The 11,968-nt window shown below is 36.4% G+C and overlaps 2 protein-coding genes across 2 annotated transcripts; both read left to right on the top strand.

Annotated features, from left to right (window-relative positions):
- The first annotated feature begins 445 nt into the window (after positions 1 to 445).
- LOC113358788 (cytochrome P450 76C4-like) lies at positions 446 to 7,969 on the top strand. The gene is made up of 5 exons (XM_026602465.1): positions 446 to 677; positions 1,167 to 2,326; positions 3,127 to 3,191; positions 5,726 to 6,714; positions 6,972 to 7,969. The coding sequence occupies exons 3-5, from the start codon at positions 3,176 to 3,178 to the stop codon at positions 7,623 to 7,625; spliced, it is 1,659 nt and encodes a 552-aa protein (XP_026458250.1). The 5' UTR covers positions 446 to 677; positions 1,167 to 2,326; positions 3,127 to 3,175; the 3' UTR covers positions 7,626 to 7,969.
- A 1,750-nt stretch (positions 7,970 to 9,719) lies between these two features.
- On the top strand, positions 9,720 to 11,245 carry LOC113360716 (noroxomaritidine synthase-like). Its single transcript, XM_026604187.1, has 2 exons — positions 9,720 to 9,810; positions 10,629 to 11,245. The coding sequence occupies exons 1-2, from the start codon at positions 9,720 to 9,722 to the stop codon at positions 11,243 to 11,245; spliced, it is 708 nt and encodes a 235-aa protein (XP_026459972.1).
- Positions 11,246 to 11,968: the final 723 nt, after the last annotated feature.

Here is an 11,968-nt window from a genome sequence, read left to right as displayed (position 1 = left end):
AGTTTCTCGATCTGATTCCAAATCTATAGTTTTGGATTGTGGAAACTAAAATTAAAAGTTCAGGCGCATAAAGAAATTGCGGTAGAGAAGAAGAAGAAAAGAAATTGAAGAACAAATCGTGAAGAAACCTAATTTTATAAACTATGAGTTTGGGAGCAATTTTTTCGCCCAAATTGAGTGCGTCCCTGAACTTTTTTATCGGTGGGTTTCACAGTGTCCAAAATCTTAAAAATGGGTGTGGATGTAGTTTTCACTTCCAACAATTTCTCCGGCTCCTCGGAAGCCCACACGACTGTTGTTTTAATAGGCCTGGCACTGGACCATACCCGCTGGGCTCATTGACTGTGGCAATAAAAGAGCCCAAAGGCCCCAGGTATGGAAATGAAGCTGTAACATCTCCTGCTGGCTGCTGCATAAAAATTGCAATATGGGGTTCCTTTATTCTCTTCTAGGGTTTATCACAGATGCTCAAAGTTTCTTCTAGGGTTCACTACAGATCAGTGAAGAAGACTATTCCTGAAGAATTGCGTGATCATTGGATTTATTATTGCGTGATCATTGGGTTTATTATGTTTTACAATAAATCTCAGGGTTTTCTTTTCAGCTTCAGATACAGAACTGAGCTTCAATATTTCAGTTTTCATTTCAGAGGAAAATAAAAAATGAAGGAGAACAAGGTAAAATATTCTAATGATCCTAGTTACTTGTCATCATTATCAATTTTAGGTTCTAATGTCGATGTCTGACTGTTGATTTTGATGCAATTACCATTAAAATCTCTGCTTGTATTGAAATCAGTATCAAAACGATGGGTGTCAAATATTTCCTTCATGATACTAGCTTAATAACACCACGGTTATGTCTTTTTTGATGGAGATATCAATAGTTCTGTCCATTTTTAAAAACCCTCACTTTTGTGAATGAGAGGTCAAAAAAACACAAATTTATACAGATTGTAACTTTGTAATTGTAGAATTAGGAATTGGGGTTCTAAGTGTGTCGTTTAAAATCCATCCACCAAAGATTGCAGAATCTTGCCGGTGGAGAAAACAAAGATGGGTTTACTTTCATCTCTAATGTTAGTTTTGCATTTGGTCCATTAGAATCACCGTATTACAAATTTTACATTATACTGATGGATAAGTGACTGGGGATGTTTTCCGCAGGCTTGTAAAGGACAGCAAGAAGTGGTTTATGCTGGAAAAGATTGATTCGTCTGAAGTGTATTGGGGTCATTTATATGTGGTTCCGGTTTCTGGTGAGGTAGGTAGTCGTATTGGGAAGGAAATCATGGAAATGGGCATTGAGTATAAGGGTTGGAATGTGTAGTACAAGGTGAATCTGGAAGGAATGGAAGTTTCCTCCTTTTGGTTTCAGTTGGTATCTGTTGGCGAAGGAGATGCAAACTCACCCAAGTTGGTTTATGCTGTTTCATCATTATTAAAAGTTGGTTAAGTTATCATGGATTGGCTCATTTACAGTTCGTACATATATCGAATTACTCACTTGTGTGTGATTCAGTATCTGAATAGATCCTTAATTTTCTGATCTTTGATTGCAAGTTTAAGTTCAGCATAGTTTAAAAAGGTTAAAATGAAAGAATTTCCTCATAGGTACAGAGAGAAGAACATATCATTCATCGGCAAACAGAAATTTTAGTCATGGAATCTCAAGAACTTAGTTGAGGCAAAACTCAAGAGAAAACTTATGGATGTGCTATTCTAAAAGTTGCATCTTCGGATGCTGTCTGGAAGGGACTTAAATTTATTTCCATGGAGTTGGATTTTCGATCGATGATTGCAATGTAATAGTTGTTGATGAAGAAGCAGAAGAGTCACCAAAATGAGCTGAAGAAGTTTTATGATAAGTATACCGAATTTATCACATGTGTTTGATTTTTCTCGTCAGAAGATCTGGCTTTTGTGATTTTCATATTATCGATGATTTGGTAGCTACTTATGATCCTGTTCGTGGTGTTCCGTACTTCAATTCTGCTAGCCACTTTCCTGTAAAAGAATTCCCAAGACTAAGCGTAGAAAAAATCAAAATTATACTACTTATAAAATCCACTGAAGGTTTTTTCAAAGGATCTTTGGTTTGGGTATTGTATTTAGAAAGAGCCAAGATGGCTAAGAATCCAACTGGGAAGAAACTTTTTGTGGTTATGGCGTCTAAAGAAAGTAATTTGTGCCTGGCTACTGATGTTAATTTCTTCTGCTATTGCTCTACATTGCTGGAAAAGTTGATCCTGAAATTTGTATGGTAAATACTCATGTGGATTCATATTGCTGATTTTACTCCTGACGTTGATTCCCAGCTTCACTCGGTAAATACCTATCCTTGAGCTTATTAGTGGTATTTTCATCCTTTGCATTTTGGGTCTGTATGTAGTGCGCATATGATGTTGTTTGCATAGTGTCATACCAAAGAAGGCATGGCATGGCATGGTTTCTGAATCCATGAAGCTACTATTTGTATCCATGATGTTTTGTAATTATCAATTATCAATACGACCATTCACCCTTCGTTTAATGGAACTTACCTAGATATAAAAATACCAAATGTATTCAAATCAACAGCAGCATGTAAGAAGTTTGTTAATTTGTTTGTGTTCAATATGTCAAGGCAGATAACATCTAAAGTTTCATTAAATTCCAGGCATATTTTGAGCATTTCATTTATACTCCCCAGTCATCCTTTATCATTGTTTCCCTGGAGGTTCAACGCATTATAGTTCGTGGAATATAGGTTTCATTTGCCTAGCAGAACACAGCTTGCCTGTCTAATGTATAGTCGACCTGGAAAGACTGAAATATTCAGAGTTAGATTATGAGTTATTACCTTACTTATGATATAATATCTGTTGACGAAGACAAAGTTTCACCCACAATTGTTAATGCTGTTACATTATAATCAAGTTGCTATCTCGTTTGTGTAATGAAAATGAATCCAATAAATTTTCTGACATACTCGCATTACAATATTACATGGAAGATTTATGGGGACATTCATTCAACATCCTTAATTTGTGACTATTTGATTGCTTTCTTGTTTTTGCAACTTGCAATTTCAAGTTTATCAATATCTTCAACTTTTTAGAGTTGATAAATTAGTATATGCTTGTAGGTACAACAAGAACAGATTTTGCATAAAGAAGATTTCAAGGTTTTTCTGAATGACAGCATTGAGAGGTATGTTATTTGCTTCTTTGCAGGATTATTTTTATGTATACCTGTGAAAGCCTTTAGAGGTTTTTTCTTTTTCTTTTTTTACAAATTTGTAGTTTTAAATCTCATTGAGCACATTTTGGCAATGTTTCAATTTTTAAGCATAAAACCAAGTCAGTTCTGATATTGCAGTTAGAGAAACCGTTAAATTCGAGAAAGATTATTTATCTTTTACATTGTTAAAATTTTTCAGGACTTCTTTGTTTGTCTGTTTCTTTGTCTGTTCAATTAGTTAAAGTTCAATTCCTTGGCTAGCTTTGTCTGAATTTGTTTGCAATATTTGGGCTTGCACTGGTACTTTTAGTTCAGAGGGTGACTCAGATTAGGTTATTCTGATCCATCTTTAAATCCATCATGTTTGTGAGTCTCATTTGTAGCAACTTAAGGGCTAAACAGAGCCATCTTGCTTCTGATTGTAGCTGCTAGCTTAACTTAAAAGCTTTAGAAATTTGGATAATTTGATCTTTTTGCTTGAAATCGTTCGGATAAATAATCAACCTTCGATTTAAGTATAAAGAAAGACCCTCAGCGCATCCAATTATGAACACCCTGTATCAGCTGCATATGTACAGAGATGCGCACACATAGTTGTGTAAAAACTCCTTAATTCTACTTAGGGCCTAAAGGAGATGATGTTATGCTTTATGACTTGAAAGCTTCATAAAACCCAACAGTTCGGTTCGTGAAAAATCCCACAAGACACAACCATGTGGCCCCCTCACCGAGACTAGCAGGGGGGGAACTTTACCCAACCAAGAATTGTGTCTTGCGGAATTTTCTGCCCTGACATCCGGTCATTGTGAGTTTAAAATTTTCTTTTTTACTCACTTCACAGCTAATTTGGTTGCCATGATGCAAGTCTATGTGTTAGGTCTAGGCTTTGTTTTATTGTTAATATTACTGCAAAATCGTATGCAATTAATGAAATTTTCTGCTTTGCTACTTTGTTTTTGTTTTCTTACATTGAGTGAGTCTAACAACAAATAGTTACACATCAAGTGTTTTCCTTGATGAGTTTTCATAGCTCTGGTTTTAGGAAGTCTACCTTAGAAAAGTAGTGTTAGAATAAACATAGTCACAGATGCTGCTGAAACTTGTCTAAAAGCTAGCATTGTCTAGACTCTCGCAGAACAGGAGAATGGTGTGACGACAAAAATCATTTCTGGAACCATTTCCATTGTGATCTTAGGTGTGCTTTATTTTGATTTTGTGATGATATGAGTTTCTTTCAAAGCTAGAACTCTTTTCTTTCCATGGAAAAGTGAAGATTATGTCAGTGTGAACTCTCAGAGTTGCATCTTTTTAATGTTTGGTCATTGATAATATATTGGTCAAATATTGGCCAGAGCCCGAATTTTGGTCGCGATCGGTCATGCAACCTAATTTGCAGGTGCACTACCAGATATTTTGGTTGCTACGTCTTTTTTTTCATGAAAATGAATTTGGTTGCCATTAAGTAAAATGAATTTATATTCCCTATTATAACTGGGGCCGGGCAACTTAATTCCGGACGACCTCATGAGATCAACTTCTATTGTCATTGAATTTTATCCTCTATTAGATTCAATGCATTCATGCTAAATCTCTTTCGTTTTTGAACTGCATATATTCATGTTTTCATTTATTTATTTTATTTCTAAAGTTTACTCAGTTTAGGTTCACACTATAATTTCTTCCTCCACTGATTTTACAATTCCCCGTATCAGTATAGAATCTCATCATTACGTTATTCTAATTCTGTCCTTCTGGGGGTAGCAGAGAAACTATCCTCAGCTTAAAAGCATCTAGGATTCTGTTAGCTAGGTGTGGTTTTGAAATATCCACCAGAAATAAGGATTTGCTCTTAGTTGTTGGTCGGAAAGTTCTTCAATCCATCAATTTAATATAAATGGGTTGAATACAAAATAATCTCTAGGTGGTTTTTGCCGGTGACGGTAAAGACAAATATCTGTGGTCGAGAAAACCTCTGATTCTATCAAATGGGGGGTAACGTTGGTGAATTGCATGAAAAATTCCAGCAACTATAATCAATCTTGATCTCCTTTTTCGGTCAATGGCTAAACAAAAAAGAAAAATCAAAAAAGTAGGCGGAGTGTTAACACTTGTGGTAGGTATTTCAGATAAGCTGGCACAAGTGGATATTGTATTCCCTCCCTATTTATTAAACCTTATCTCCTTGTAGGCTCACTCAGGTTAAGAAAATACTTTATTTCAATTTTATTGATAGATTTTTAGGATATAAAATTAGGATTTGAAGCTTACCCAAGTACTTGTCCTTTACTCATTATACTCTTTGGCTTCTTTTGATAGTATGTCAATGATCACTAGTTCCATTCTGGAAGGAATTTACTTTTCCTGAAAAACCCCTTCAATCTAAAAGCATTAAGGTTCTCCGGCTGGTCTTATGTCACTCCTTTTTGATGCTCTGTCCTGTAAATATAAGGTGGTGTATTAGTTTTCAATCCAAATTTGTTTAGGCTTTTGTTGGTATTCTGCAGTTTTAGTACAAATGATTTCACAACTTTCAGCTGGTTTTCCATGGGGGCGGTGGGTTGACGACATCGCAGATGGTGAGAATAAAGTCATGGGAGTGTACGTCTCTGTGGTGGTTGTGGTTCTAATCACTTGTGTTTATGTAGTAATTGTTAAGTCCCAAAGGAGGAATGGAAGGGAATTGCGACTTCCACCGGGTCCTAGAGGGTTACCCTTGATCGGAAACCTTCTTTCGTTAGAACCTAATCTCCATGTATACTTCGAAAAGTTATCCAAAATATATGGACTGATTATCAAACTTCAGTTTGGTATGAAGTGTGTAATTGTGGTGAGTTCTTCTTCACTAGCAAAGGAAATTCTTAGAGATCAAGATGTTAACTTTGCTGGTAGGGATAGACCAGTAGCATTGTTAGCTTTGACCTATGGGTGGAGTGATATTATATGGGGTCACAGTGATCAAGAATGGCGAAAACTTCGAAAAATATGCAACCAAGAACTATTGAGTAACACAAGTCTTGATTCTTGTTATGCTTTGCGTCGAAAAGAGGTTAGACGAATGGTGAAGGATGTGTATGGTATGATCAATACACCTATAAATGTTGGTGAACAAGTGTTTGTAACAATCCTTAACGTGGTATTGAGCATGTTATGGGGTGCTACAATTCATGGGGAGGAAAGGATTAATGTTGGGATAGAGTTCCAGCGGATAGTGACTGGGATGAATGAGCTGGTTCTCAAACCCAATATTTCAGATTTTTTTCCAATTCTTGCAAGATTCGATTTACAAGGATTTGATAAGGAGGCAAACAAGCTTGTACGGGAGATGGATCAGATATTTCATTCCGTCATTGATCAACACTTGAAATTAGATAAGGAGAATAATGAACACAGAGAGAAAAGTGGCAAGGATTTCTTACAGTTTCTTTTGGAGCTCATGGAGAAGCAGGATTCTAAAACACGAATAACTATTATCCAGCTTAAGGCCTTGCTCCTGGTATATATTCTTCTTCTTTTAGCTATCATTTTTAACTTTACTAAATTATTGGATAAAAGAGTTGCTTAGTTTTTTTTTTCGTTATGGCGCATTTAGAACGGAAAATATATCTTATCAACTTAACAGTCATAAGGTTCACTTTTATGCCCGAGTTCTGACCTAGTTTAACCCTTAATTTCAAGCTTTGAGTTGTATGGTATTCTCTTTACCTGATTTAAGATGGAATTATCTAATATATGATGATAATATGTAAACAGGATGTTGTTGCAGCTGGGGCTGACACTTCAATCACTACGGTAGAGTGGGCGATGACTGAGATGATGCATAATCCAGAAGTTATAAGAAGGGCTCAGGAGGAGTTAGACCAAGTGATAGGCATTCACAATGTGGTAGAAGAATCTCACATGAGTAAGTTGCATTACTTGAATGCAGTGGTGAAAGAGACATTAAGGTTACATCCTGGAGCACCATTACTGGTTCCACATTGTTCTATTGCATCTTCCATAGTTGGTGGATATACGGTTCCTAAGGGTTCCAGAATTTTTGTCAGCGCATGGGCAATTCACAGAGACCCAGAAGCATGGATTGATCCATTACGGTTTCAGCCAGAGAGGTTCTTAGGAAGTGATGATGACCCTCTTAAGAAATATGATTACAGAGGTAACAATTTTGATTATATTCCATTTGGATCTGGGAGGAGAGTCTGTGTAGGAATTAATCTTGCCGAAAGAATGGTAATATATGTCCTGGCTTCTCTTCTGCATTCATTCGATTGGAAATTACCCGAGGGAACTAAACTTGATTTCAAAGACACGTTTGGGATTGTTTTAAGGAAAACAACGCCTCTTTCTGCTATTCCTACATTGAGGTTATCAAATCTTCATCTTTATGAAGAAAATATGCCATGTTGAAATGCTACCGGGGTAATGGAAATTTCAGCAGATTACTTTAAAAGACGTGGCTGTTACGAAAAGAAAGTAAATTTTCAGCAGATTCATTAGACAAATAAAATCTCATTCATGGATTGTCATTCTTATGATGGTCAAGTAGCTGTTGTTGGTGTGGAATCAGCAATTACCAAAACAGATTGTAATACAGCTTTTCCTTGAGATGTATATTTTCTTGTTGTTAGCCGTTAGTTTTTGTGAATGAGCGAATAAGATTGATAGATGTTTTAGAGTTTGTATACGAATATGATCGATGGGTTATTTTTGAAAGGAGCCAATTAGAAGAAAACTAAAAAAGATTTAGACTGATAACCAATATTATCATTTTTTCTGGAAATGGATACATGGAATTAAAGAGAGAGATGACAGTGGGAGAATGTATAGAACCTGCAATAGACAACAGATTTCGATGAGTACCTGCGACGGTACTAACAGGGGTACCTGTTTATCGGATAAAACGCTTTCCAGTTTGTTTTATATGGATTTTGGTACATTCCCACCAAATTTCCACTAAACTGATACCTCCTATTAGCAACCATGAGTACTTGATTCTAGCTTCAAACAAGACGATAGGATAAATCCGACCAAACACCAAAGGCCATTAAAATTGAAACCTGTTTTGAGGCATACTGAATTTTCTTGAGGCATACTGAATAATGACAAAATAGGATCACTAAATAAAAAACACCATCAACCCTTATCTATCCTTTTTGATAATGACATAACTACCCTTATTCAATTAGTGTTAATAATTATGATTAGTTTTAATAATAATGATTAATTAATAATGTTAATGATTGACTAAGTTAAGTTGTGAGTGTTATATTAATTGAACCAATCTAATTTTTGAGTGAGAGTGGGGTTTTTGAGATAGGAAGAAGAAGTGAAAAAGAAAAACTAGGGTTTTTGAGATTTGGGAGATTTTTGTGATTCAAAATGGATGATCCGGGAGAATCTTCATCTCGTAAAGATGATATAATACATATCAACTACAACAATGATCCGGATTTGGCCAATTTTTTGGATTATGAGAATGATTTTGCTCAAACTTTAACTCAACTTCAACCTAATACTCAAGGTGATGGTTTTTATTATGAGCCAAATCCAGAGGACGAATAGATTAATGAAGAACCTTCTGCTAATAATACACAGGTATACTCGTATACAACATCTAATCTCCTTTTTTCAGCTTTAATTCTCCAAGAAATTGAATTTTTACAAACTTTTTCGAAGTTCAGTATTGGGTTCGGCTGAAATATAAGAGCCGAACTTTGCGCTGGAAGAACGTTCGGCTTGTTCGTTTTCTTTCATTGGATAGCCGAACCTATTGTTTTCTGGTGTTTTTTTTCCAGTTACAGTGTAATGTGGCTCATATTATGTCAGCCGAACACTGTGGTGTAAGTGTACATCCAGATTACTGGCCGAACTTCTGAAAGCTTAAGGTTCGGCTTTTGTTTCAAATTTTCGAATTAGCCGAACCTTGCTTTAGTTTGAGAATTTTCCAAGTTCGGCTCTGGTTTCAAATTTTCGAATTAGCCGAACCTTTAGTAAGTTTCTTTGTTTGAGTTATCTAACCACGCCGTGTTCTTGTAAATCGTGATTGTTGAACCTCAACCAATGCACGATCAACCTTCGGGGGTTAACACTATTTTCGAAGATAATCGAGATCACTTCCAGAATGACTTGGTAGGTAACAAATTGAGTGATATGTTTTACCTTATATGTTAAAAGTATATATCCCAAACATTTACAAAGTATATATGTGACCTTGTATACCTGTAGAGCTGGGGAAGTAAAGCGGAAGCAAAGACTTGGGCTTATGAACATGGATTGCTAATAAATTGCGTGCTAGTGACCGGGCAACAAAGCCGATAGAACCGGATTGAAATGGTTTGTGAGAGAAGAGGCAAAGATATTGATAAGCATAAATAGGGTTCCATGTATGTTGGGAAGACGGGTAGAAAGACCAAGACGAAGAAAAGAGAATGCCCTTTCAAGATCGTTTTTAACTATACAGAAGAGAATGAAGATGAAAAACATTGGACTATGAATAAAAAAATGGATTGTCATCATAACCACCCACGTGCACTTGATTGTCATGGACATGCAAGAGTCGCAAGGATCAAAGACCATGAATACTTGGAAATAGGTAAAATGTACAAAGCACATTTGCCACCGATATATGACCAATGCGCAATAAGTTCCTCAAGTATTACCCGATAATCATCTTCCGTGATTGACCACGTCAAACCCCCTCATTCACGTGCGAAACAAGCCCACAACCATTCATTCTCATCATAATCCTTCATAAATTTATCCTTTTTTTTCTCGTATTCCATCCGGTAGTGACTTAATATCCTCTAGGTCTTTCATCTTAAGCCGTTGAATTATTGGTTGACATTTTTTCCTAATGTTGTTCCCTATATAAAAAGTACAAAGAAAATTATGGGCGTCCGGAAATACCTTATGAATAGCATACATCAAAGCGGATTCTTGGTCGGTTACAATCACCTTAGGAAGAGCATCCTCCTGAAACATTAACTTACATTGCTCTAAGCCCAAACATAACTTTCTTTCAAATCGTCTCTTAAAAAACAAAAGGCCACAGTGAATGGTGCCTTGCTTGAGGTATGCCCAGCTATGTTCAACAACGGCATCTCATATTTATTTGTCTTGTAGGTGAAATCCATTAATTATAAGCACTTGCGCAAAACATTGAGTTAATTTAACGCAATCCGGGTGAGCAAGAAATAGATGTGTGACTTGGACGAACTCATCCAATTTCTTTTGGACCATGTAGTTGTTATTCTCATACAACCACATCAATTGTTGCATCACTTCCCTACCTTGCAATTCTTTCTTCCTCAAAGTACTTTTACCTTTCCTCAAAGTACAACAGGTACGGCTCTTACTTGTTGTTTAGAGATAGTGCTCTGTCGTTTTTCATCGGCGGAAATGATACAACAGGTACGGCTCTTACTTGGTTCTTTTGGTTGGTTGCAAAAAATCCGAATGTTGAAGCAAAGATTTTAGAAGAACTAAAGCTTATTATATTCTCTAAGAAGAATTTGAGAGAGGAAGATGACAGTCTGAAGATGCCGTTGGTGTTTGCTATTGATGATTTAAAAGATGCTGTATATCTACACGCTACAATATGTGAATCTCTAAGGTTATATCCTCCGATTCCACATAACCGAAGGACCGCTCTGAAAAAAGATGTGCTTCCAGATGGAACCATAGTTGATCCTGGGATGATGACTGTGATCTCCATGTATGCCGCTGGAAGGATGGAGCATGTGTGGGGCAAAAATTGCTTGGAGTTCAAACCAGAGCGATGGATCAGTGAAAACGGGAAGCTAAACCATGAAACCATGTCTAAGTTTTTTGGGTTCAGTATTGGTCCTAGGAGTTGCTTAGGTCAAGAAATGGCTTTTGTGATGATGAAATTAGCAGCTTCAGCCATGATATTCAATTTCCAGGTGGAGGTTTTGGTGGGTCAACTTGTCGAGCCCAAACCGTCAATTGTACTTAAAATGAAAAATGGTTTGATGGTTAGAGTTAAGGAAAGGGTTCTTCATGTGTAATAATGCTTATATTTGAAGGGATGTTTTCGAAACTTATCAGATATAAAATGTGCCGTTGGGTAACATTAGTTTTCATTTTGGTAGTCCTCATTCAATCTCTCAGCATTCGTTTCTTTTATAATGAGTTTAAGTTCAGAACTCTCTTCTTCCGCGATAGAACTTCTTAAACAAAATACATAGAATAACTGTGCCAGGCGGCAGGCGCAGTGACTAAACGACAAGTTTTCTACTTTATATAAACGATGTCGGTCCCTCGCCAAAAACAGCGAACCAAATAAAACCTCACACAGGCCTATGGACACATTAGCACGCTGGTGAAATCAGTGTAAGTAACATGGCACTAATCACGATTAAATAAAAAATGCATGCTGGTGCATGTCCGAAGGGAGTGGAATTGCATCAATAGAAATCATCGATACCTAGAAAATCTGATGTCTAGCAGGATATAACTATTCATTGAGGTATTTAGATGTCTTTTTATATTTTTTTACTGAACACCGCGCACGCATCTATGTGTAACCGATTTGTTAATGCAGATTTAGATCCACATTGTGTGTTATGACCCAACGCCAAAACACAATGCTATCAAATCACAGAGACTAAAAATTAAGATAAAACCCTTTGATTTTGAGGGTTAGCCACCTCTGCTAAAGAGTTAAGAGAGAAAAGTCGAAAGAAAACTATTCTGTATTGATTGATAACCAAACTAATAATTGGCCAAGC

This window comes from Papaver somniferum, chromosome 3 (assembly GCF_003573695.1).
Source record: "Papaver somniferum cultivar HN1 chromosome 3, ASM357369v1, whole genome shotgun sequence".
Classification (NCBI taxonomy): Eukaryota; Viridiplantae; Streptophyta; class Magnoliopsida; order Ranunculales; family Papaveraceae; genus Papaver; species Papaver somniferum.
The sequence above is the reverse complement of the archived record's forward strand: the minus strand, read 5'-3'. Positions and strand labels throughout refer to the sequence as shown.

Bases quoted from the DNA above. Each gene is read 5' to 3' on its own strand.
- LOC113360716 (XM_026604187.1), top strand. From the start codon at position 9,720: ATGGATTGTCATCATAACCACCCACGTGCACTTGATTGTCATGGACAT. The intron at 9,811-10,628 runs GTAAAATGTACA...ATGATACAACAG, and splicing joins CCATGAATACTTGGAAATAG to GTACGGCTCTTACTTGGTTC.
- LOC113358788 (XM_026602465.1), top strand. The intron at 6,715-6,971 runs GTATATATTCTT...ATATGTAAACAG, and splicing joins AGCTTAAGGCCTTGCTCCTG to GATGTTGTTGCAGCTGGGGC.